General features: G+C 35.7%; 1 protein-coding gene across 1 annotated transcript in view; it reads right to left on the bottom strand.

Annotated features, from left to right (window-relative positions):
- Window positions 1-22,717, bottom strand: part of CEP128 (centrosomal protein 128) — a gene marked incomplete at its 3' end in the record, with an annotated part of 415,812 nt that overhangs the window by 5,175 nt on the left and 387,920 nt on the right. Inside the window, exons 20-22 of the mRNA XM_082855117.1 lie at window positions 17,903-17,980; window positions 14,555-14,668; window positions 1,859-1,967 (exon numbers count right to left, since the gene is read on the bottom strand). Of these exons, the coding sequence (XP_082711243.1) occupies window positions 1,859-1,967; window positions 14,555-14,668; window positions 17,903-17,980 (301 nt within the window). The remainder of the gene's footprint in view (window positions 1-1,858; window positions 1,968-14,554; window positions 14,669-17,902; window positions 17,981-22,717) is intronic.

Here is a 22,717-nt window from a genome sequence, read left to right as displayed (position 1 = left end):
ACTTTCTAAGCTAAATTTTCAGTCAGATTGTACAATATAGACTATAATAAGTATTTTCTTATCCAAATTATGTTCTCAATGATATTTTTTCCTATTCTTATTTAACTTTATTTTTTTTGAGCCAGTGTATTTATATAGAAACCTATGGCAGCCTATAAGTACTATATCTTAGAGAAATGACCAGGGCTAGTCATGAAATGTTACTGAATGAAAAGCTGAATACAGTTTCTTTTATTGCCTGTCACAGTATTAAATAAAATTCTAAAAAATTTCATGTTTTCCCCTTAATGTCTTCTAACCACTTTCTTCTAGGTACCTTTCTAGGGAGCCTTATGAAAGTCATAATGGCAAAATTAAATACCAGTAGAACAATGACCTCTGTGCTCATATCATGGCGCTGTTTATCTCCAGGCTCTTAAATGTCTTAATGGATGGGATATGATGTTTGATGGTGCTCTGTCCCCACCCTCCTCCTCTTCCATGCTTACATACATCAAACAGACCTGAGGAAATTTTTCCATTGCTTAATATGAAAAATAAAAATTTTGTCCTATGTGTATATCACATTCTGAGGTACAGTAACCAAACCTGAGATATGATCCAATTTGAAGGGTGACTGCCGGATTAGAATAGCAGAGGGTTTATGAAAATATATAGAATCACTTGGTAAAATGGTTAGGACAGGAAAGGGAAAATGCTTAGCTTTTGCAATAAAATAATTATGATATAATGGAAGCCAAACCATTTATCAGAAACCAGTAAATATTTATTTGATGACTCTATGAATATAAATCAGCAAAAATGAGAGTTATCATTTTTGGATTTGACCTACTTCCTTGTGGCTAATTTTGATATTTTATTTTATAGCAGCCTAGTTTTTTTAAATGACAGCATTGTCAAATTGAATGTACAAACTCTATGTCCATGGAAAACTGAAGAGCTAAATGGTTATCTAACTAAGAATCTATTAACATTTGAGTCCCAAATGGATTGGATAAAAGTGGACTTGAAATAAAAAACTCATACACTCATTCCTCTAATATTAATTGAGCCTTTACTATGTGCCAAGTTCTATATAGGATGCTGAGGAAACAGTGGTGCATAAAACAGACATCACTCCTAACATCATGGAGTTCACTCTTCGGTGAAGAGAAGAGTCAGTAAACAAAATGTCACTCAAATAGCAAATAATTCCATAATTAGTATGAGAAAGGTTTTAAAGGAAAATTGTAATGCTTTGTGGGCACACATAACAGAAACCATACTTAAAACTGTGAGTCCTGAAGGCTTCTTTAAGGACATTACATCCAAGGTGAAGCATAAGTGGTTGGAGATGGTATCCTGGGTCAACAGACTCACACTTTGTCAATGTGTGTGACATTTTATCAATATTTACACTGTATTATTCACAGAATGAAATCGGACGATAATAGTTTTCATATCCTTATTCTTTGCACAAAATTAGATATTTTTGAACAGTTCTATGCAGAGATTTTCTACTTTTTGATGACTTGAATTTTATTACAATACCATCTAACTTCCTTACCCACTCATCCATAGTTACTAGCAATCTCCAGGCCAAAAAAAAGTTGCTTAATTAAGATTTTTACCTTGGGTAATTCATTTTCAGTTTTTATGAGAAGTGTAAGGTCTAAAAAGAAGCGATTCCATATATTTTTAGTAAGTTAGGTAATATTATAAATATACTTGGGTATTATTTGTATGATTCATAATGAACATTTTTTCAAACTTACAACATGAATATTACTATCATGTACTGGCCTTATGCTTTAATCTTTCCATGAGATGCATTTTCTTAAATTCAATTTAAAAGCTGGTACAGGACATCATTACTTACAGTGCAAGTGTGAAAATTGAGGACTAGACAGGAAGCACCTGTGATCCTGCCAAGAGGATGACTGATCTAACCCATGAGCATGGGAACCTTCAGCAAAGTTTCTGTCATCCTAAAAAAGAGAGCACAGCATTTTAGTTCAAATCATTGAAAAATGTAAGGCTTGGGATTCACTTAAATGTACTGAAAATAAAATTGAACCTCAAGATGCCAGCTATGTTACACCACAGTTTAATATAATTATAATCCTTGTAAAAAATAAAATGTGTGGATGTTAAAGAAAATATGAAAAAACGAGAGAGAAGGAAATCATCTGTAGCCATAACAGCATAACATATTTCTTTCCAGTCTTTTTTTTCCTGTGGATAAGATTTGTAAATATTGTTGTAAAACTCTGTTATTTATTTACATTTAATAATATAAACATTTTAAAAGTCATTAACCTTTAGCTTTACGTTACTCATATACTGTCTAGTGAATATATCATGCTTTACTCAGGTATTAGTCTTCTGGGCATTTAGGTGGTTTCCAATGTTTTACTCCTATAAATAACACTATGAGAAATACCTTTAAATATATAACCTTTCCCATATTTAGGTCTATTCCTTATGACAAATTCTTGGGTGGAAATACGGGGTCAGTAAAAACAATTTGATGTTTTTAAATACATTTACCTAGACTGCTTTCCATAATGATTATACAAATACTCATTCAACAAATATTTAATACATAAACCAAAATGAATACAGAAAAGGTCCCTCTCCTCATGGACTGTATGAATGTGTCCTTTTCCCCAAATCTTAGCTGAAAAACGGAATTAGGGAATTATATCTTTGAAAAATTTTACTAATTAAATAGGTTAAAAAACAGGTGCTTTAAGATACATTTACTTGATAAAAAATTGCAATTGTTTTCTCTTAAATGTTTTCTAATTATTTACTTCACTTCATTTTTTCTTTCTTGCACTCGTTCATTCATTCAACAGTCGTTTATTTGGCACCTACTATATGCTGGTCAAAGGGCAAATAAAACACTGGTGTATATGATCATGAAATCTTCAGGATTGCAGGAGAGAAAGGCATTAAACAAACTATACAAAACACAATATAGTTTAAAACTATGATAAGAGCTATAAGAAGAAGAATGGGAAATAATAGGCAGAACTACATTTAGATTTGGGGTCCAGAGAAGTTTCCTCTGGTAGGTGATATTTAAGGCAATAATTTGAATGCTGAGTATGAATCAATGGGTTAGCCAGATGAAAACTCATAGGTGGAGGATGGAAAAGTGGGAGGTAAGGGGGAGCAGAAGGGTGGTCGGGGAGTGGTGCTCTAGGCTCGTGTGAAGGTGCTAAGAAGGTAAGAAAGAGTTTGGTGTGTTTGAAGAACTGAAGGAAAGCCCATGGCTTAGGCACACTGAGCCTGGGGAAGTGGTTACAATGAGATCCAGAGGTGGGATTTGGATGTGGGTTTCTTCTTACTTAAGTACAATCGGAAGGCAATCAAGGGTTTTGAGGAGAGGAATGACATGCTTTGATTTGTATTTCTCAAAGATTACTCTGGCCTCTTTGTGGAAAACAGACTGAAACAGCACAAATGTAGAAGTGGGAATACCAGTTAAAAGACTGTGATTGAGGATGACTGCGGGGTCAAGGGAGAGGAAGGGATCAAGAATGGTGGCAAAGATTCTAGATGAAACAACTGCTGGTTAGGTGGCCTAAACAGATTCTTCAAAACAGTAAGGCCTCATGTAGCATGACTATCTGGTGAATTAGTTGTCGTTCTCTGCACTAAGTACCAAGTTTATATTTTATTTCTTTGTCACATATATATGTATGCAAACGCAAAAGGCCAAAAAAGAACAAGTCTGTGTGTGTGTGTGTGTGTGTGTGTGTGTATGTGCACACACACATGCAGACTCACTCACACGTCTGTAAAAGACACATTTATTCTGAGCTAAAAGCATGGACATAATCCTAAAATGACTTAAGATCATCAGTTTTCATGTACCAAAAGGGAGTTTAGGTTCATTTAGGATGAAGGCCCTGTGGTTTTTAACCAAGTGATTTATAGTTTTCACTAATTATGAGAATTTCATAAGAAACTGGAAGTCATTCATTGTAGGATTCCTGGGAAGGAAAGGATATGCAATTGACGCTTGAACAGCGCAGGGGTTAGGAGCACCGACCCTCTGTGCAGTCAAAAATCCACGTATAGCTTATAGTTGGCCCTCTGTATCCATGGTTCTGCAGCTGTGGAGTCAACCAACTGTGGATTGTGTAGTACTGTAGCATTTACTATTGAAAAAAAAATCTGCATGTAAGTGGACATATGCAGTTCAAACCTGTGTTGTTCAAAGTTCGACTGTATTAAACTTCCTCATTTTCTATATATGAAAAAAAAGAAATGTGAGTGGTTGAATAAGTCAACAATTTTAAGGGAAAGGGATAACAGTCCTAAATTGTATGTACATATTAACACAGTGCCAAAAATATATGAAGCAGAACTGATAGAACTATAAGGAAAAAATAGACAAAACCATAATTATAGTTGGATATTTCAACATTCCTCTCTCAGTAACTGATAAAACAGTAGGCAGAAAACCAGTAAACATAAAGAAGACTTGAACAACACTACTGGCCAGCTAGACCTAATTGACATTTATAGAATACTCTACCCCAAAACAGCTGATTACAAGTATTTTTCAAGCGCACATCCAATATTCTCCAAAACAGACTACATGCTGGGTGATAAAACAAATCTCAATAAGTTTAAGATGACTGAAATTATACAAAGGATGCCATCTAACCACATGGGGTGAAAGAAGAAATAAACAACAGAAGGATATCTGAAAAATTCCCCCAAATTTAGAAATTAAAGAACATACTTCTAAATAGCTCATGGGTGGGTCAAGGTAGAGATCAAAAGAAAAATGAGAAAATATTTTAACTATATGAAAAGAGAAGCATAATTTATCAAAATTTGTGAGAATCAGTTAAAACAGTTTGGAGGGAAATGTATAACATTAAACGTGTATATTACAAAAGAAGAAACGTCTCAAATTGATAATCCAAGTTTCCACCTTAAGAAACTAGAAAACAAAGAGCAAATTAAACCTACATTAAGTAAAAGGAAGGAAATAATAAAGAGCAAAGATCAATTAAATAGAAAGCAGAAAAGTAGTGAAAAAATGAAACCCATACTGTTATTCTTTTTAAGATCAATAAAATTTAAAAACCTCTACTGAGATTAATTAAGAAAAAAGAGGGAAGATATAAATTGCCAATATTAAGAATGAAAGAGGAATATTACTAGAACATCTATAGACATTAAGAAGGTAATTAGGAAATATTTTGAACAACTCTGCCAATGTATTAGACAAATAAGATAAAATGGGTACAAATAAACAGCCTTAAAATGTGTCATCCATGGGCTTCCCTGGTGGCTCAGTGGTTGAGAGTCCGCCTGCCGATGCAGGGGACACATGTTCGTGTCCCAGTCTGGGAGGATCCCGCATGCCGCGGAGCGGCTGGGCCCGTGAGCCATGGCTGCTGGGCCTGCACGTCCGGAGCCTGTGCTCCGCAACAGGAGAGGCCACAACAGTGAGAGGCCGGCGTACCGCAAAAAAAAAAAAAAAAAAAAAAAAAAAAAGTGTCATCCAGTATACTTCTAGGTATCTATTAGGTTAATAAATTAAAAATACGGACAAAGATTTTTATACCAAGATGTTCATCAAGTGACTACTTATAATAGAAAAAAGATGAAATTAACCTTAAATTTCCAACAATAGGAGATCAGGAAAGTAAAGTATGGTAGAACCATAATGATAATAATGATGATGATAGAGAAAATTCCCACATATATAAAATGTTACATGAAAAAAGGAGGAAATAAAATTATCAACAAATGGTGATTTCAATATAAAAAGATATTTATAAGTAAGAGCTGGGAAACATACACCCTTAAATTACACAAATAGGTTTTTAAAAATATTTGTTGGATTATTTATTTTCTTGTTAATTTTTTTTGTATTTCCTAAATATGCCATATTTTTAACTGTCATATGCCAAGAAGCTGGTTGTATAATTAAAAATATAAGTGGTTCTTTTTCTGGTAACAGAAAAGATATAATCTATGGTTTGATGCCAGTTGATTTTGTTTTAGAAATTTAAAACCAAACCTTGGGAAGAGCGAATAGGATTTGACTATCCTGCGTACTTCATCCTTCCTCTGGGAGGCACATTTTGAGGCTGTCATTGCGCCATCTGCTTCATTCAGCAAGACGCCCAGACTTAGACCTCCACTCCTGTCCTTTCTCACTGTCTTTCTCAGCCCAGGTGTCAATGGGCAAAATGTGAGTGTGTGCTTTTCCTTATTTTTTCCTTTCTCTTACTGGCCCATAATCAACTAAGCATCTCTTAGCAGGAAACCATAGATTACGCTTTTCTCTTTCACATTTTATATAGGAACCACGATTAAGTGGAGATTTCTAGCATTGATTGAAAGCATAATTCTCCTTTCTATCTGTGTATCTTCCAGCTCCACCCAGGCCTTTAGTATGGCACATCTGAACTATAATAGCCAGATCCACAGCTCTGCCTCTAGTTGGCCCATGTCAACTCATTCTAAAGTAGCTATTGGAATACACCTGGGACTCAATGAACAGTTGACCCTTAAACAACACAGGTTTGAACTGTGTGTGTCTAGTTAAACACAGATTTTTTTTCAATAGTAAATACTATAGTTCTACATGATCTGCTATTGGTTGAACCCAAGGATGTGGAAATGTGGATGCGGAACTGTGGATGTGAAGGGCTGACTACAAGTCTGATTTTCCACTGCATGGAGGGTCAGTGCCCCTAACTACCGAGCTGTTCAATGGTCAGCTGTAGGTCTTTAAGTTCCCAAATTTTCTAAGTCTTCAAAAGACTGTCAGAATCCCCAGTGCTACCTTGAAAGATAACTAATGAAATGAACCCTGAAAGAACATACTAAAAGAAAAATATTTCACGATCCCTTTGAACAATCAACATATCAGAATATGAAAACAATATCTTCATATTCTCCAATTATACATTGATTAACTTGTGGAATTTCTATCTAAGTAAAGTTTACAGGGTGACCATAAGATGACTGTTTCTTTCTAATTCCTACCTGTTTTTCAGTTAAATACTTAAATATTAAAAAGGAAGTACTGGTTAAAAAGGAAGATTCTTTGCAATTTTAATAATCCTAGCTTTTGCTTTTTGCCAACTCTTATATCCTTAGCACAGGGACCTATTTTTATTTCTGTCTTAAGTCTCAACAAGCTATTTAACCAGAATTCCCTGCAAAAATTCCACTGGGTGAAGGAACTTGCATTTTCTAATATTTTCCCTGGGTTTCTTCCACTTCTCTTTCATAACCCACATTGTAATTGGTTTCTTAAAAGTTGTTCCAACCCAACTAAATCTTTTTGCTAAGCTGATCTCTAATGATTAATATTTAATGATGCCCACCAAGTATTTTTCTCTCAGAAATACTCTAAGTTCAAAGTTTATAAGACAAATGATGCATTTAATTTTTTGTAAATTTTAATTTATCCAACTCTTCCCCCAGAGAAAAGGAAAAAGCACTTATGTGTTTCTGAATCTGTGGCAGAAATGTTTTCCTGAATTTGTCTCTAGCTTAACAATGCATTGTTCCCCACTCTTAATTCCCAATTCTCCATCAGTGCTCGAAAAAGCTTAACCACTTCCTCAGTAAACTTTATTCCTATTTGAAACTTCAATCTGGACAGACAGTTTACTTAAAGTCTGCCCTCCATAACTCAATCTGCACAGCTGCTATTATATAGCATTTTACCTCCATAAGGGTGGGGCTTTGATCACCTCTTTCTACCTACCCATCCCAATATTCCACAATTTAGCACAGTGCCATTTGCATTAAGAAAGTCAATAATGATCATATATAATTATTCTTGACCAAAGTACAGAAATGAAAGTTTGCTATGTGGAAGTTGGGAAGAAGGAGACTGTCACTCTCACATTCTCTGTTTCTTCATATAAGGAAATGAGGGCGCTGGACCAGATCATCTCCTAAGATTTCTCAGCACTAACGTCTTCTAACTCTAATCTACCCGAGCAGAACCACTGAACAACCAGTACATCTAACTATGCAAACTATCTTTTCCAAATTTATACCATAATGCTATAAACATGAAGCCACGCTCATGAACAGACTCATGAAAATACCGTGTTAGATCAGGCAATTTGATAAATTTACCTTTATGCAATTGATTATTTTATGGTATAAAATTTAATATTACTAGTGACTCACTAATGAAAAAGATCATACTCAGTTTTTGTTTTGTTTTGTTTTTTTACTCGTTTTGGACTTGGCTCTACATGACTTTAATCCATTTTCAGAAACTGAATGTATTCGTAGTGGGTAGAAAGTTGCCATAAACAAGGATACGCAAAAAGATGTCACTGACTTAAGAAACAAAAGCAGAGATGCAGAGATATTTTATAATGATGGTGCCTCACTGGAATCAGTGCTTCCTCTCTTAAAGTGACTATTTCAAAGGAAACAGTGATTGTTTGGATGAATACGTTATAACATGTTTATTTAAAAACTAATAAGACATTTAATTGGTATTCCTTATGTATCTAGTATTCATATCTAGAATTTTGAATTTGACATGATTAACAATGGTATCTTTATAGTTAAACTCCTTCATAATCTTTCCTTTCTTAATGTTCTTGTTGAGTAAATTATTGAGAAAGGTGAAGAAAGCATGTGGCTTGTTAGGGGAACTGGGTTTGGTAGAGTTATGTGCTCATCTAAGTACCCATGTTGATTCCTAAATAAGCACTTTTGATCCATTGCTATTTTCAGGTTTTATACCAAAGAAAAATACCAACTCATTTGGCAACCTTTTGTTTAACTTTTAAAGAGCAAGATGTAATCAACTAGTTAAATATTATGGCTGGATCACTTCAAAAGCATAAAAATTGCTTCAGAGTTCAGCATGATTTGATTGCCTACGGGGTTTCAGATGTGTCATCTAAGCATTACTGGAAAAATAGCAATTAAACTTTTGTTAGAATTCCATAAAAGGCTAAAGTTAGAAAAAAGAAAGTTTAATCACCAATTTAGCATGAATTGTGTATTCTGGAGCCGAAGATAAGGCAGACAGTGTCTACCCTCAAAAATCATACAATCCAGTAGAATAGCATTTCCCAGATTTCAGTATTTACCTATAGTTATCTTACTATTTCTTTTATGTTAACTTAAAGATTAGCGTTGGACCCTAAATCTGTATATAGGAGAGGCTTAAAGGATGGCAAAATTGCTTGGGGTTGGGGGAAGCATGGAGTTATATTTACGTAGGAGATTACATGGGATTTCTTAACAAAGCATGGAGAGAGGTGGTTATAAATGAGATAACTGGGGTATTGTGGGGTTAAAGCTCCCTCAAATTCCCCCATGATTGCTACTACTGTTCCCAAGCAATATTTGTAAAATTATCTGAATAATACACTGGTGATATATTTTAGTAGTCATTAAATAAAAATCACCTACAGTCTTGAATTGCATGAGGAGTTACGCACTGCGTGCTTCAGAAGCTACAATTGTAGAAGATTTAAGATACGTACAGAAATAGCTGACCTTAGAAAGAAAGTGCTAACAGCCATTAATTGCTATGAGCAAAGCATAAACAAACCACGGAGAGATTCAAGGAGGGAGAAATAGCTTCCAGGAGCAAAGCACATTCTTATAGCATACACATGCTTACATTGAACAAATATGACAAAGGGCTTCGGCAAACTCTGGCTTCAAAACCTGTGCTGAAAGCCATTATCAGCACTTCCTCACCTACCTCATCTCATCCTGTAAAAATCTGCTTCTTTAAAAAGAAATTGCATATGAACTCTTCTACTGGAAATTGAAAATCATGATTTTTTTTTTCAGGAGGAGGAAGGATGGGAACAAAATATGCCTTTGTGATTTTACTAAAAAATCCACTGCTAATTAAAACCATATATTTAGCATGGGTAGAGAGCAAAAAGGGCAGGTAGCAAATGGGAATATCTTGGACAAAACCATGCTCTTTCGTGAATTCAGATTAGCAATGCTGTGTTATTGGCTGACTTTTGAACATTCTGTTCTATTTGAAACAGCTGGGACAGCAAGGAAGTCTGTATGTCCTACAGAAACCCAGTTAGGCCTCATGAACGAGAAGCTGTGAAATGTTTCTGTTGTCTACACAGAGACGATCTGGGTCAGATTCAGCTTTGAATTGAATTCTAAATTTAAACTTTTAGATCAGGCTTTGACCAGTTAACTTGGTAAGCTTAGTACAATATTACATTATGCAAAACGGGTGTTTTATCCAGGTACTCGTACACTATTTTTTTGTACTGCTGGTCCTGTACCAGAAACATTTTCTTTTATTGTTACTTGCTTTTTAAACTTTGTTTTAGCCACTTAAAGAAAATCTGCTTAATGGCACAATTTGCCTCAAATCCATTCCAAGTTGTATATTTGTTTTCCAATAAAAAAATTACAATTTAAAAAAAAAATTACATTATGCTCTCAGCAGTTGTGGACATTGGTCCTGCTAAAACTCTCAATAGGTTTCTAGAAATCTGATCATTTGGTCCTGGTGATTGCCATGGGAGTAAACAGCAGGAGTTGGTTCTCTTTCTGGATTGAAAGAGAACCTGACTTGTACACTTTCTGCTACACTTCCCCTCCACCAGCAGTGTGGCCATATTGGATGTCTCACTGCCTTCTGACATCAGCAACGACATGAGAGCAGCCAGCTGCCAATATAGTTCTGCTAGTCCAACAGTTATTTGTCTGCTAACAGTAATACAGTCAGGGGTCTACAACTGTAATGCTAATAGTGATCCTTTTCCCTGTACCTTGTCATCACAAGCCTCTTTTCAAGACTTGAGAGCATCTTTCTTCTCTGAACTCCCACTGCAGTTTTTTTGGGTCACCCTTACAGCATGTACCCCTTTCTCCTTTGTACTACAGTTGTCTGTGTGAAGACTCTGAGTTCCTAAGGACTGACAATGGCTCTTCTTACTATGTCATCATCCTCTCCGGCTTCCAGCACAGCGCTTTATACACAATGTAAACTCAGTAAAGGTTTGCTGAATGTTGTATTTAACAACAAGGAGAACAAACTTGAACATCTCACAATTAGAACAGAAGCTCTAAAAGGCAGGGATCTTTGTTTTGTTCACGGACGTGAGTCCCAGGGGCCTAGAAAGTTCCTGGCACATAGCTGAAACTCAATAAATATTTGTTGAATGAATGGATAGTATTATGACTTTATAAAGAGCTTGGGTAGTATGTTTTGGTAAATAAAGAAAAGAATATTTTACATAATGTGTAAAGGAAGTAAGAGTAGATTGGTAATTTCTCCTTTCTCTGGACCAGGAATTGGCAAATTTTTCCCGTAGAGGGCTTGATAATAAATATATTAGGTTTTGTGGGCCATACAGTTTCTGTTGCAACTACTCAACTCTGCCACTGAGTATGAAAGCAGTCACAGACAACACGTGAATAAATAAATGCGGCTGTATTCCAATAAAACTTTACTTACAAAAGCAGTCAGCAAGCAAGATTTGGCCCATGGGTGGTAGTTTGCCAAACTGTGCTCTCAAACAACTGTGCAAGAATTATCTATAAGGATTAAGATGACTAGATTACTATTCCCTACTTGAAGACCATGCCTTCTGCATGTTTGTACATCCTGCCACTCCCACCTCCAACAGGTAGTGCAGTGCTTTTGCAATATAGTATCTGTATAGTCTATGTCTGTTGCATTAAACTGAATCCTACACTAACTGATTTCCTGGAACCAGAGTTTATAGTAGAAGCAATGAACTCAAGAGCCTTTTCTTTGAACTCTGTCCTAGCAAAATATGACAGAAGTCAAGAGCTGCTGAAATAACATCTTATGAAACTGATGTAGTAAATGGGACGCCTTATCCCTTGATAGAAAGAGTCTCAATGCCTCTTACTATTTTCTTCAAGATGTCCATAGTTAATCAGAGGTAGCTTTTCTGATTATCCATGCCTCCCCTCTCATTCTTGATAAATAACTTATTTTCATAAAAAGCATATAAGCAAATGATCATTGGTATCTACAATTCACAAAAATGCATTCTCACATTTTTCTCAACAATGACTACAAAAGATGTGATATTCTCATGAGTTTTGCATTAGATCACTACATTATTTCAGGCCAGACTTCTGCTACACATGACAGTAACCTACATATTCATCAGGAAAATGGATTAACATTTAAAAATGTTTAGTATTAATGTGGGACAATGTCGTCACAAGATGTGCTTTGTGCCTCTTCCTTATATTTGTACTGTCTATTTGCAAAATTTTCAACCTTATTTCTCATTTTGATAAGTGTTGGCCTCACAAACCAGGCTTGATTTCCTCTTCAGCTGCAAATGTAATTTTAAAGAGAACTCCAATGAGATTACTGGCTGAACGTGTTAAACATTCATAGCTTTGCCATATGCTGTTATGGAAATTGCATTGATTTACAGCAATTTGGGTGCCACTAGACAGCACTGACTTACCTAATACCGGATCTAACTGTATTGGGAAATAATGTTTTTAATGCTTCATTTGCATCCAGACCTCTATTGAATTAAGAGGCATATAATGTGTTTATGTACTTTTGGAGACAACTGACTTTTATTTATTAAAGATATAGTCCCTACATTTGGTGACTTCTAAAAAAATTAAGGAATATCAGGTACAAATTTATACTATAATAGCCTGCTGCTCAAGGATATAGATTCTTGAAGCCAGGCAGATTTAGGTTTGAACCCTGATTCAACCACTTAACTGCCCTATAACTTCGTTTTCTTCAATGGTAAAAATGGAAAAATAATGGTGCCAACTGACAGGGTTGCTGTGAGGATTAAATGAGGTAATGCACATAAAGCATGAGACACATAAAAAAAGAGCAATTTTATGTAGTTTGTTCTAATATATGCTCAATAATGAGTCGTTATTATTATTAGCTCTTGTTACCTAAGCCTTTCACTTCTGTTTAAAGTTAGTGGCACTCCTCTCAGTGGTGGAGAAATGCTTGAGTATATGGGACCTGATGAGAACGTTGGAAGACAATTTAAAACTCACCATATGAGACAACAAGGTCACTACTATAGTAAATAATACCAATATAAAAAGCAAAGGTAAAAAAGCACAAAGCCCCAGGACGCCCTCTTTACAATAAGGGTATAAATAACATGGCATAACTGTGTTAAATTTTTGTTTGAGATGGAGAAGTGAAGTGCTCATTTTAAGCATGCTAGGGAGGACTTATGTAAATGAATACTGTCTTTATATCCACTGAGCATTCTATCCAATTACATTCAGAGGAGGCAAGAAGCATCTTAAAAATAATTATATTTGGCTGAAATAAGTGAATATATACAGTGTTATGAATATTCATATATATTGAAGTTTGTAAGAATATAAAAAAGCCAAAAGAACCTTTAGTGTTTTGTTATTTTCTAAATCGACTTGGAGTGTACATTAGAATATAGATGGATTCTCTCTAGGTCAGTGTTCTCGATGGGGGGCAATTTTGCCCTCTAGGGCAGGGATCCCCAACCCCTGGGCTGTGGACTGGTACCCGTCCATGGCCTGTTGGGAACCGGGCCGCACAGCAGGAGGTGAGCAGCTAGCAAGCAAGTGAAGCTTCATCTGCTGCTCCCCATCGCTCCCCATCGCTCCCCATCGCTCCCCATCGCTCGCATTACTGCCCGAACCGTCCCTCACTCCCCACCCCCACCCCCTGCCCTGTCCGTGGAAAAACTGTCTTCCACGAAACTGGTCCCTGGTGCCAAAAAGTTTGGGGACCGCTGCTCTAGGGGATGTTTGGCAATATCTGGAGACACATTTAGATGCCACAACTTGGGATGGGGAATGCTACCGGTATTTAGTAAGTAGATTCTTAGGGATGCTGCTAAACATCCTGCAATGCATAGGACAGCCTCTACAACAGAGAATTACCCGGCACAAACGTCACTAATGCCAGGGTTAAGAAGCCCTGCTCTAGGCTAATAACTGTTCAGGGTCAAATGAGTTGAAAGTCACCCATACCACACATGGGTCTTGGACAGACTCTAGGGAAAGGTAGGCTTTTTGTCAGTATGGTCAGATCTTCCCCCTCTCCTATGTTGATTCCACACTAGTGAACCATAGGCTGAAGTAGTAATATGGAGTTCTTATTCTTATGAAAGGAATGACTATAAATGCCAACGCTATGAAATACTATATGTTACTTCACCTACTGGGGACCTCAGCACCGAGAGTAGTTGAACTTACATATTGAGAGGGGCCACCATCCACACTAAGCCTCTGACCAATCAAGAGACCAGAGGTTTCCTGGCTCAGGATTTCTTAAGCAGCATCAATTCCCATAGACAAACAACATATTAAGCAACAATGGCATAAACTTAAAGATGAGTTCTCAGGTAAAAAGTTATAAACACAGTCTTTGGATTTTTATCTTCTACTTCTACAGAATTGAAAATCTATCTCCTACATCAAGAAATTTCTTTTATAATTAGTACCCGTACACAAAACCTGCGGCAGCTACTTAGAAAGCTGTAGCCATAAACATGAATAATGCCCAAAGACTGAAAGTGTATATAAAGGGCATTACTTTGAAGCTTGGGATTCTGTACTTGGTGTCATCCAGGCGCTGCTGAAGAGACTCTCTGTGAACACTGTACTTAGAATATCTCCCGTCAATTCTGTCAGATAAACTGCGCGAACCCTGCAAAAACAACAAAGGGTCTAAACTGGTAGATGAAAGAAAAACCAGTGCTTGAAATTAAAATAAGAAAGTTTTGATATGTAGATGATTAATCATTATAGCCGTTTAGAGAGATATATAGAGGAATCATAGGTTCCCAAGGATAAAGAAGAAAACGATCACTTTGGATGCTATCATAAAAATAAAAACAGGGTCCCACATGGGTTATTTGCATTTCTTTTCACTGCTAGTCCCCATGCCAATCTGAAATGACTTCCTTCCTTTAGTTGAAGGAAGGGAAAACGGTTTAATTAACAGTGAGTTGTCCAAAGATGGAACGTAATGATACCATGCCACTTTTGGATGTTATATACGATCCCTTGGAATAGTACCTGGCATCAAAATATACTCTTTGTTCAACATTCTGACTTTTAACTATTACATCACGTAGATTTTTAAACCTAAGGATAGCTCATCGGCCCTCAAAAGCATAAAAAAAATCAGGTAATAAATTAAGACAGAAAAAATTTCCAGGGCCTGCCTTCCTTCCTTTCTATTTTTCCTTCATTCTGGGGAGAGAGGATAGAACACAGCAAATAAGTCACCACAGCCAGTTTTTTAGACATTTCTATTATGAATTAGGGAAAAATTAGAGTAGAATTAGGGCAACTGATTTTTAGGGCAACTGATTTTCATATATAAGAAAAATCATCTATGGGATTTAGTTCCCCAAATAGCCCCAAAGAACTTTTTGAATGTTCAAACTGGAAGGGGTATTAGAATTCCAAAGTTCTCATTTTTATTAAAAAAAAAAAAAAAGTTACAGCCCAGGTAAGTTAAGAATGACCTGTCCAAGGCTAGGCAATTTGCGGCAAACTGGGCTTGGAACCCAAGCTATTCCCTCTCCTCCATATCAAATATGTAATGTTTAAATGTAGGATTGTCAAGTTGAATCACTTCTTTCAAAATAAGGGGGAAAAAAATGAGAGAGAGAGACTATGACACCTTTAAATAAGAATAAAGTCAAAACCATCTAAATAAGTTGAGGTTTGTATTCATACTTAAGAGTCATAGACTACAGTATTGCCAAAAAAAAATGTGAAATGCATTTTCACATATATGCTAGTGATGCCGGTGTGAGGAGGAACGACAGAGATAATATTGTTCAGGTCTCTCATATTTTATGGATGAGGAAATATTCCCTGAGATATTAAGTGATTTTGTCTGGTGCATGAGCATAGACCAGAACTTAGGTCTTTGAACTCTTGTTAACAGCGTACTGAATTTTAGAAAGTTTTGGGTTTTGAAAAATATAATCTATGTCTAATAACCTAAAGGCTTCATGTATTTTTATTTAAGGCTATGTTTAGTTGTTTTCATTAAATTGATTCCATGACCTCTTTTTAATCATACAGGTGGCTTTAGAGTACATATAGAATGGGTTTCAAGCTACAGGCAGTAGGGCAAAGCAGATGGGCTTTGCTGTAAACACAGAGAAGTACATCGTAGATTTCTCTAATTTACATACCCCAAACCTCAGTTCCCTGAGCTGTAAAATGGGGGAAAATAATGCCAATCTATAGGGTGTCTCTGAGGATTTGAAGAAATGTAATGTAAAGTACTTAGCTACTGCCTGCCACATAGCAGTGTATAATACTTGCTAACGAACTCCTTTCCCTTTTAAAGGTAAAGGTTTCAATTTTAATGACTAATACTGGAAAGTACAATTCTGAAATTTGAAAAACACTGTCCCTAAAAATTTCACTATATAGGCACCTTCCTATGTGAGTGTGTGCACATATAAGCTAGATTTGTAGATAATCACTAGCCTATAAGATGAAAAAAATAATAAATTTTTTGGCAATAGTAGAGAACACAACTTTTAAATTATCCTTATGAACATTCTGTTTAATGTAGACCACTGGGGGAAAAATGAGCTGTCACTGGAGGTTAAACTTTATTTTTTTTATGCTGGTATAAGACAGGCATTAGTTTTTCAATGGCAAATGCCACTTGTTTCTAATACCTTCTGGTGCCGGCCCTTCATTCACTTAGATAACTTCTATTAGCTAAAGAAGAAAAAAGTGGAAAGGACATGGGTGTAACATATTGTCTGCTTTCCATATCGGGTCATATAAGGGTGAAAAGAAATTCTTGAACACTGGTTTCATAATTCTTTGATAAAGATTTAGACTGCAAATATGCAATTAAATCATGAGAAAGAATTAAAACTTTAGTAAAATATACTAGAAACACTTGGCTTTATTCTATAAGTGATATTCTAGATTTCTAGGTGTGTCAGCTCAACCCTAGATCCCACTCAAAAATGTTTAGTTACTGAACTAGCAAAATACACTTAATGAAATTTTAAGATAGTGTAGACCTTGAAAGTTACATCATATCAGTACCTCTAATAAATCAACATGGCATGATCTGGTTATATTTCTTACTCACTATATCCTCAAATAATATGTTAGAGTTAAGCAGAATCTATATATAAGTTATATTTTAAAGCTAACGTGAAATAAACAGTTAAATGGTTTTCAAAGAGAAACTCTCATCTCTGTTTGTTCATACAGGGTCAAGAAATTACTAAAACTGTCCATTACATATGCACCCCTATGGGGACATGTGCTGTCTGGCCTGGACCTTGTCTGGCAGGACTGGGTGGCAGGGTTATATTTACAGTAGGTAAATTCCGACATGTAATTAACTGGCTTGATAATAAAGTCCTTTGTGGTTAGAGTTCTATCAATAAATAACATTGGATATAAAATCTAAAATTCTATGTGGATCTGAATTCATATATTGTAGTACAGGGATAACCTGTGCACTACTGTATCTCTAAGACAAACAGTACTCTGGAAATTTATAATTTAAAAAAAGATAATTCATAAATTAAAATTGTTTATCAAAAAAGTCGTTTAATTCCTTTAAAAGAATTAAAAGGAATGTGTAATTCCTTTTAATTCTTAGGTTTTTCTAAATTATAGTTAAAGCTTTAGGGGGCCAAAGGAGCTTCTGGTAACAGGGTAAAAGCCTCTATTTTCCTATATTGTGCTAATATGTAAGTTCCGTTATTTTCAATGCTGGCTTCAGAAATGTCAATAAGCTCTGGTAAGACTGAGTGTTAAGAGTCCCCAATGTTTTATGGTCTTTCCTCCCTCCCTACAATTTTCTTTGCACGTCAGGAAGATGTCAAGTGCTTTCACTCAGATAAAAATACTGAAAGAGAAAAGCCAAACTCTTTCTCACTCTGAAGCCTTTGAAATCTTCTAGTAGGCTCAGTTTCTCAGGCACAGACTCCAGATGGTCTAAGGCCACTCGGGTACTCTAGAAAACACAAGGCAAGCAAACATTATGAAAAATTGATTAATACTTTCAGAATCCAAGTACTAAAAATCAGTTGTACCACTGGTATAAGCAGTTCAAGCTGTAGATTTAGAGAGTCAAATAACAAATAGTATGTCTAAGATAAATGTATCTACATGAGAAAAAATTTTTTCAAGAAGAATATGAGAGGCATTTGCAAGACTGATTTGAATATAAAGCTCCTCCTAGATAACTGCTTGCAACTGATATACTATCAAACTTTCTATAGAGAATTTCATATTAATTTAAAAACCTGCTTCAGTAAACATCAGAAATAAATCATAAGGTAATACTGAGAAATAGATGAATTTGCAGTTATTTATCTATGGAGCATATTAGAGATCCTCACATGTTGCCATTATAAAGAAGAAAAGAGCTCTCAACAATTATTTTAGTTAAAAAGGAAAAGAGTAGTTCTCAAAAGACTTGGAAGAAATAATCTGAAATTAAATATGTGTGACAGGAATACAAGGTCCTGTTGATTACAAATCAATAACTTCTACAGTCTTTGATTAGCTAGTCACTGATTTACACATACTGATATAACCACTAAGAGGGAATGCTCTGCAAATTATTTCAAAGCAAATGTTGAACTAAGAGGTTAAATGGTAGAATAACCTTGAGACCAGAGACTGTACCATATACACCTCTGTATTCTTAGTCCTGTCACAGGGTAGGCACACAGATAGTAGCTTTTACATTTAAAACGAATTGTAATTATTCAATGAAATAAAAAATAAACCCTAGGGCTGTGCATGGGAAGAAAGTGTCCTGCAGGAACCTGGACATAAGTTTGTACAGAGCTATCAGGAAGTTAGTGACCACCCACTATTCCATGTACTCCCCTACATCTCCCATATGAACGGTTTTGCACAATAGATTATGAATGAAGGTGACATGTGTCACTTCTGGACTGAGACAGTTAAGAGTCTGTGTGTTCCCTTTTCCACCTCAGACCCTGCCATAAGGACCCTGGAGGCCACATATTCCAGACGGCAGAGCTACAGGATAGAGGAGAGCCGCCCACCATATTGGACTTAATGTGAGTGAAAAATCAACTTTTATGGTGCTAAGCCGTAAGATTACATGGTTTGTTAGCTACCAATGCATAGCATAGAATTTATTGCAAACAATACCTGAGAATTATGTAATTTAATGATAGGCTAATCAGGTGGTCAAATGGCTTTTTTTCTTTTTCTTTCTTTCTTTTTTTTTTTTTTTTTTGGTGGGAGGAGGCTCCAAATTATATGTGCGTCAGGGTTTTTTTCTCAGGGGAGTTCAATTTTTTTGGAACTAGCCTGGGTTAGGAACTGGTGTTCTCATCATCTGGTATACTCACTTTCATTTACTCTTCCTATCCCTATCTCACCCTGATGCTCTGTCTTCACCTCCCATCCAGAGCTTCTCCAGAGCATAGCCTTACATCTCCTGCAGGGTTTCTGGAGGAGCAGGGATGGAGACAGACAGTGGAGGGTCTAACTCTTCCCTGAAGACCCTTTCAATGTACTCATTTCCACTCTCTCCTTCTGCAATAAAAGGGTACCACTAGCTCAAAAGCCTTTCAGAAATTCTACAGGGTGAATAAAATTTGCTTTCCATAGCTATCCCCTTGACAGGCATTTGGGTTTCACCTCTGTCATGAGGCATTTTACCCTTTTTCTTTCGATGTTCTTTGACTTGGCATTATAGATGTCTTCTAGTTGTCAACATGTAAACCACCGTTTCTCTCTCTTCATGTTTGTATTCTTCTAATGTGATTTTTGAGGGAGTAGTAGAAACATCCTTACTTTGGCCATTTTGAAATTGGAAGTTGTACATGCTGTTTCTTCACATTCATAACTTTTCAAGTTCCACTTAAGCTTCCTTTTCGAGTTTCATTTAAAAGACTTAGTATTTTGTTCCTTCCGATTAACACTTACATTGTTAGTCTTTTTTATGGCATGTGCTCAACTCAAACTGCCATGCATTTTAAATAGCTTTATTTAATTATTTCATGAATAGGAAAGATTAATCAAAATAACATGTTTCTTAGAGACAGACTCACAGACATAGAGAACAGGCCTGTGGTTGCCGGGGGGTTGAGGGGATGGGGTCGGGGGGTGGGGAGGGATGGACTGGGAAGTTGGGGTCAGTGGTTGCAAACTATTTACACACAGAATGGATAAACAACAAGGTCCTACTGTATAGCCCAGGGAACTATATTCAATATCCTGAGATATACCATAATGGAAAAGAATATAAAAAAAATGTGTATATATATGTATAACTGAGTCACTGCTATACAGCAGAAATTAACACAACATTGTAAATCAACTATACTTCAATTAAAAAAATGACATGTTTCTTAACATAGGCCCTAATGTGTAGATTTAGGAGAACTAGTAGTTTTAGTCACCATATATGCTATATTCATTTAAATAGTAAAATTATAGCTTTCCTCAAGAATTATATTGGCCCTTGAATAGTAAAATCCAAATCAATGCCATGGTGATTTTAAAGCAAAATTTTATGCATTGGATAAAATCTTCTTCATAAACAATGGTTTCGGTACAACTTGTAGTTTTAAAACTTTATTTCCTTTTTTTCATCCCATAATTTTTTTCATTCAAAAGTGACCCTCTGAACCTGGGTTAAATATGTTATACTTATTTTGATCTTAAAATAAGCAAATGATCTCTTTCCCTACTGTAAAGCTAGCAGGTTATGCAAATATTTTTGCTTAAAATTTTCAATCAATCAGGTGATGCATTAAAAAGGTTTTTTCCTAGCATGTTTACACATACTGGTTTATTCTATTTGATTATGTTTTGGGGGTTCATATTCAAACGGCTACTTTTTTTTGAGTAAACCTTCAACCTTAAAAATTTGCTTGGCTTCTTCTTTCTTAACCGGTTATTTTTCTACTTCCCTCCCCTAACCCCCCGCGTCTCCATTAACATCTTTATACTTTCTCTTCATCTATTGTAGATGTGATTATTTTATATTCCATTTATGGATTGTTTCTCAATATCTTGCTCAATATCAGAAATACTTTCTGGTACACATGTCCTTCTCTTCATCCTTATATTCTAGTCAGTTAAGTAACACCAAATGTATATCTAGATACCACAGAAGGATCCATAAGACGTAGGTGGCACACTTTCTCTTCTGCAGGAACTTTAAATTTACTGAGGGAGAATATGCATATGTAAAAGATGTAAGAATTATACAAAGAAAAAAGTTAATTGCATTTATTTTAAGGAAATTACATGTACAGATGCTGAGATTTCTAAGGCATCTGCAACAATAAGACATAAAGTAATGAAGATAATGAGTCCAGGCCTGCAGTCACCTCAGGTCTCATAATTTCATGATTAAGCGGTATTTGGAGAGTACGTTTATTTTCTGGCCTTCTCTCCCTCTATATGCATGTTAGTGTGCTTAAACCTACCACGTTGTCATATAGACTTAAAAAGTATGCATATGCACGTTCAAACTCCGTCTTTTTTTTTTTTTTCCGTCTTTTGTTTTTTAATGTGAGATTGGCTGGCATCCTGTGCTTAGAGTCTTGTCACATTACATGGCATTTCAAGTGCACTTTTCCCCAAAAGCTAACTGTGCTAGAGAGACAAGAACTAATAGCAGATGGGAAGTCTAAATAAGGAACTTGCTTGGATTTTAAAGGTGCCAATGAGGACCTACAGCATGCTATTTCCTAGGGCAAAATATCTCATGCAGAGTCAGGGAACCTTTTTATTTTTTAAGTTGATTAATTACTTCTGCCTTACATGGTCGAATGCATTAAAGGGCACATATAAGTCTCCACTGGTAGAATTAAGGGAACAATTTCTCAAGTTTATGAATAATGGCACCAGGAAATGACAGGTGCTTAACCTGTCTTTAATTTTCTTAAATCAATTTTCTAGAAGAACTAAATTGGACATTTACATAGGCGTTTAAAGAGTGTTTCTCTTTTGAAAATGTTACAAGATAATAAATTTCATATCTAATTTGAAAACAGAGAAATTCACAATTAAGACTCCATTTCATAAAAAACTGATACAATACGCTGATTATAGCACTTGCTTTATCTCAGAGGCTTAAGGAGCTGGACTTCCACTGGCCTAGGAAGCAAATGATCAATTACTCCTAATCCTGTTTAGTAGGATAATGAGAGACTAACTATAAAAATGTAATTCAATTTTGAATACAATTCTTAATCCTCATTCCACTGTATAATGTAGATACTAAGGTTATCCCCATTTTACAGATGAGACAACTGAGGACCAAAGTGTAAATAACTTCCTCACAGTCATGTGGTGGCAAAACTGGTATGCAAATCCAAGCAGTCTGAATGCAGAAATGTCAGTGTTATTATATAAATATTTTCATGGCAAATCACCAATTGAAAAGGACAGCAACCAGTAGCTGTAATAGTGCATGCTTTAGGTAAATTCCTAATCCCTTGGTAGCTATCAACTCTTAGCAGCTAGAATTTTGAAGATATGTCCTTGATGAGCTTGTTTCTGGAAAAAGAAGTCTGAAGATGAACCCAGGAAGAATTTCATCTTGCCAGTGCTGAAGGGTCTGTGCTCAAGACCATGCATCCAATATATATACACACACAAGGGGTCAGGACAGTCTTTCTGTTGATTAGAGGACGTTAGGTATGAGATTGAGTTTTATGATACTAATACCCCCTTTTCTTTTTTTGTAACA

The sequence above is a fragment of the Leucopleurus acutus genome (genome assembly GCF_964270905.1).
Source record: "Leucopleurus acutus genome assembly, chromosome: 1".
Classification (NCBI taxonomy): Eukaryota; Metazoa; Chordata; class Mammalia; order Artiodactyla; family Delphinidae; genus Leucopleurus; species Leucopleurus acutus.
Note: the sequence above shows the minus strand (reverse complement) of the source record. Positions and strands in the feature narration are given on the sequence as shown.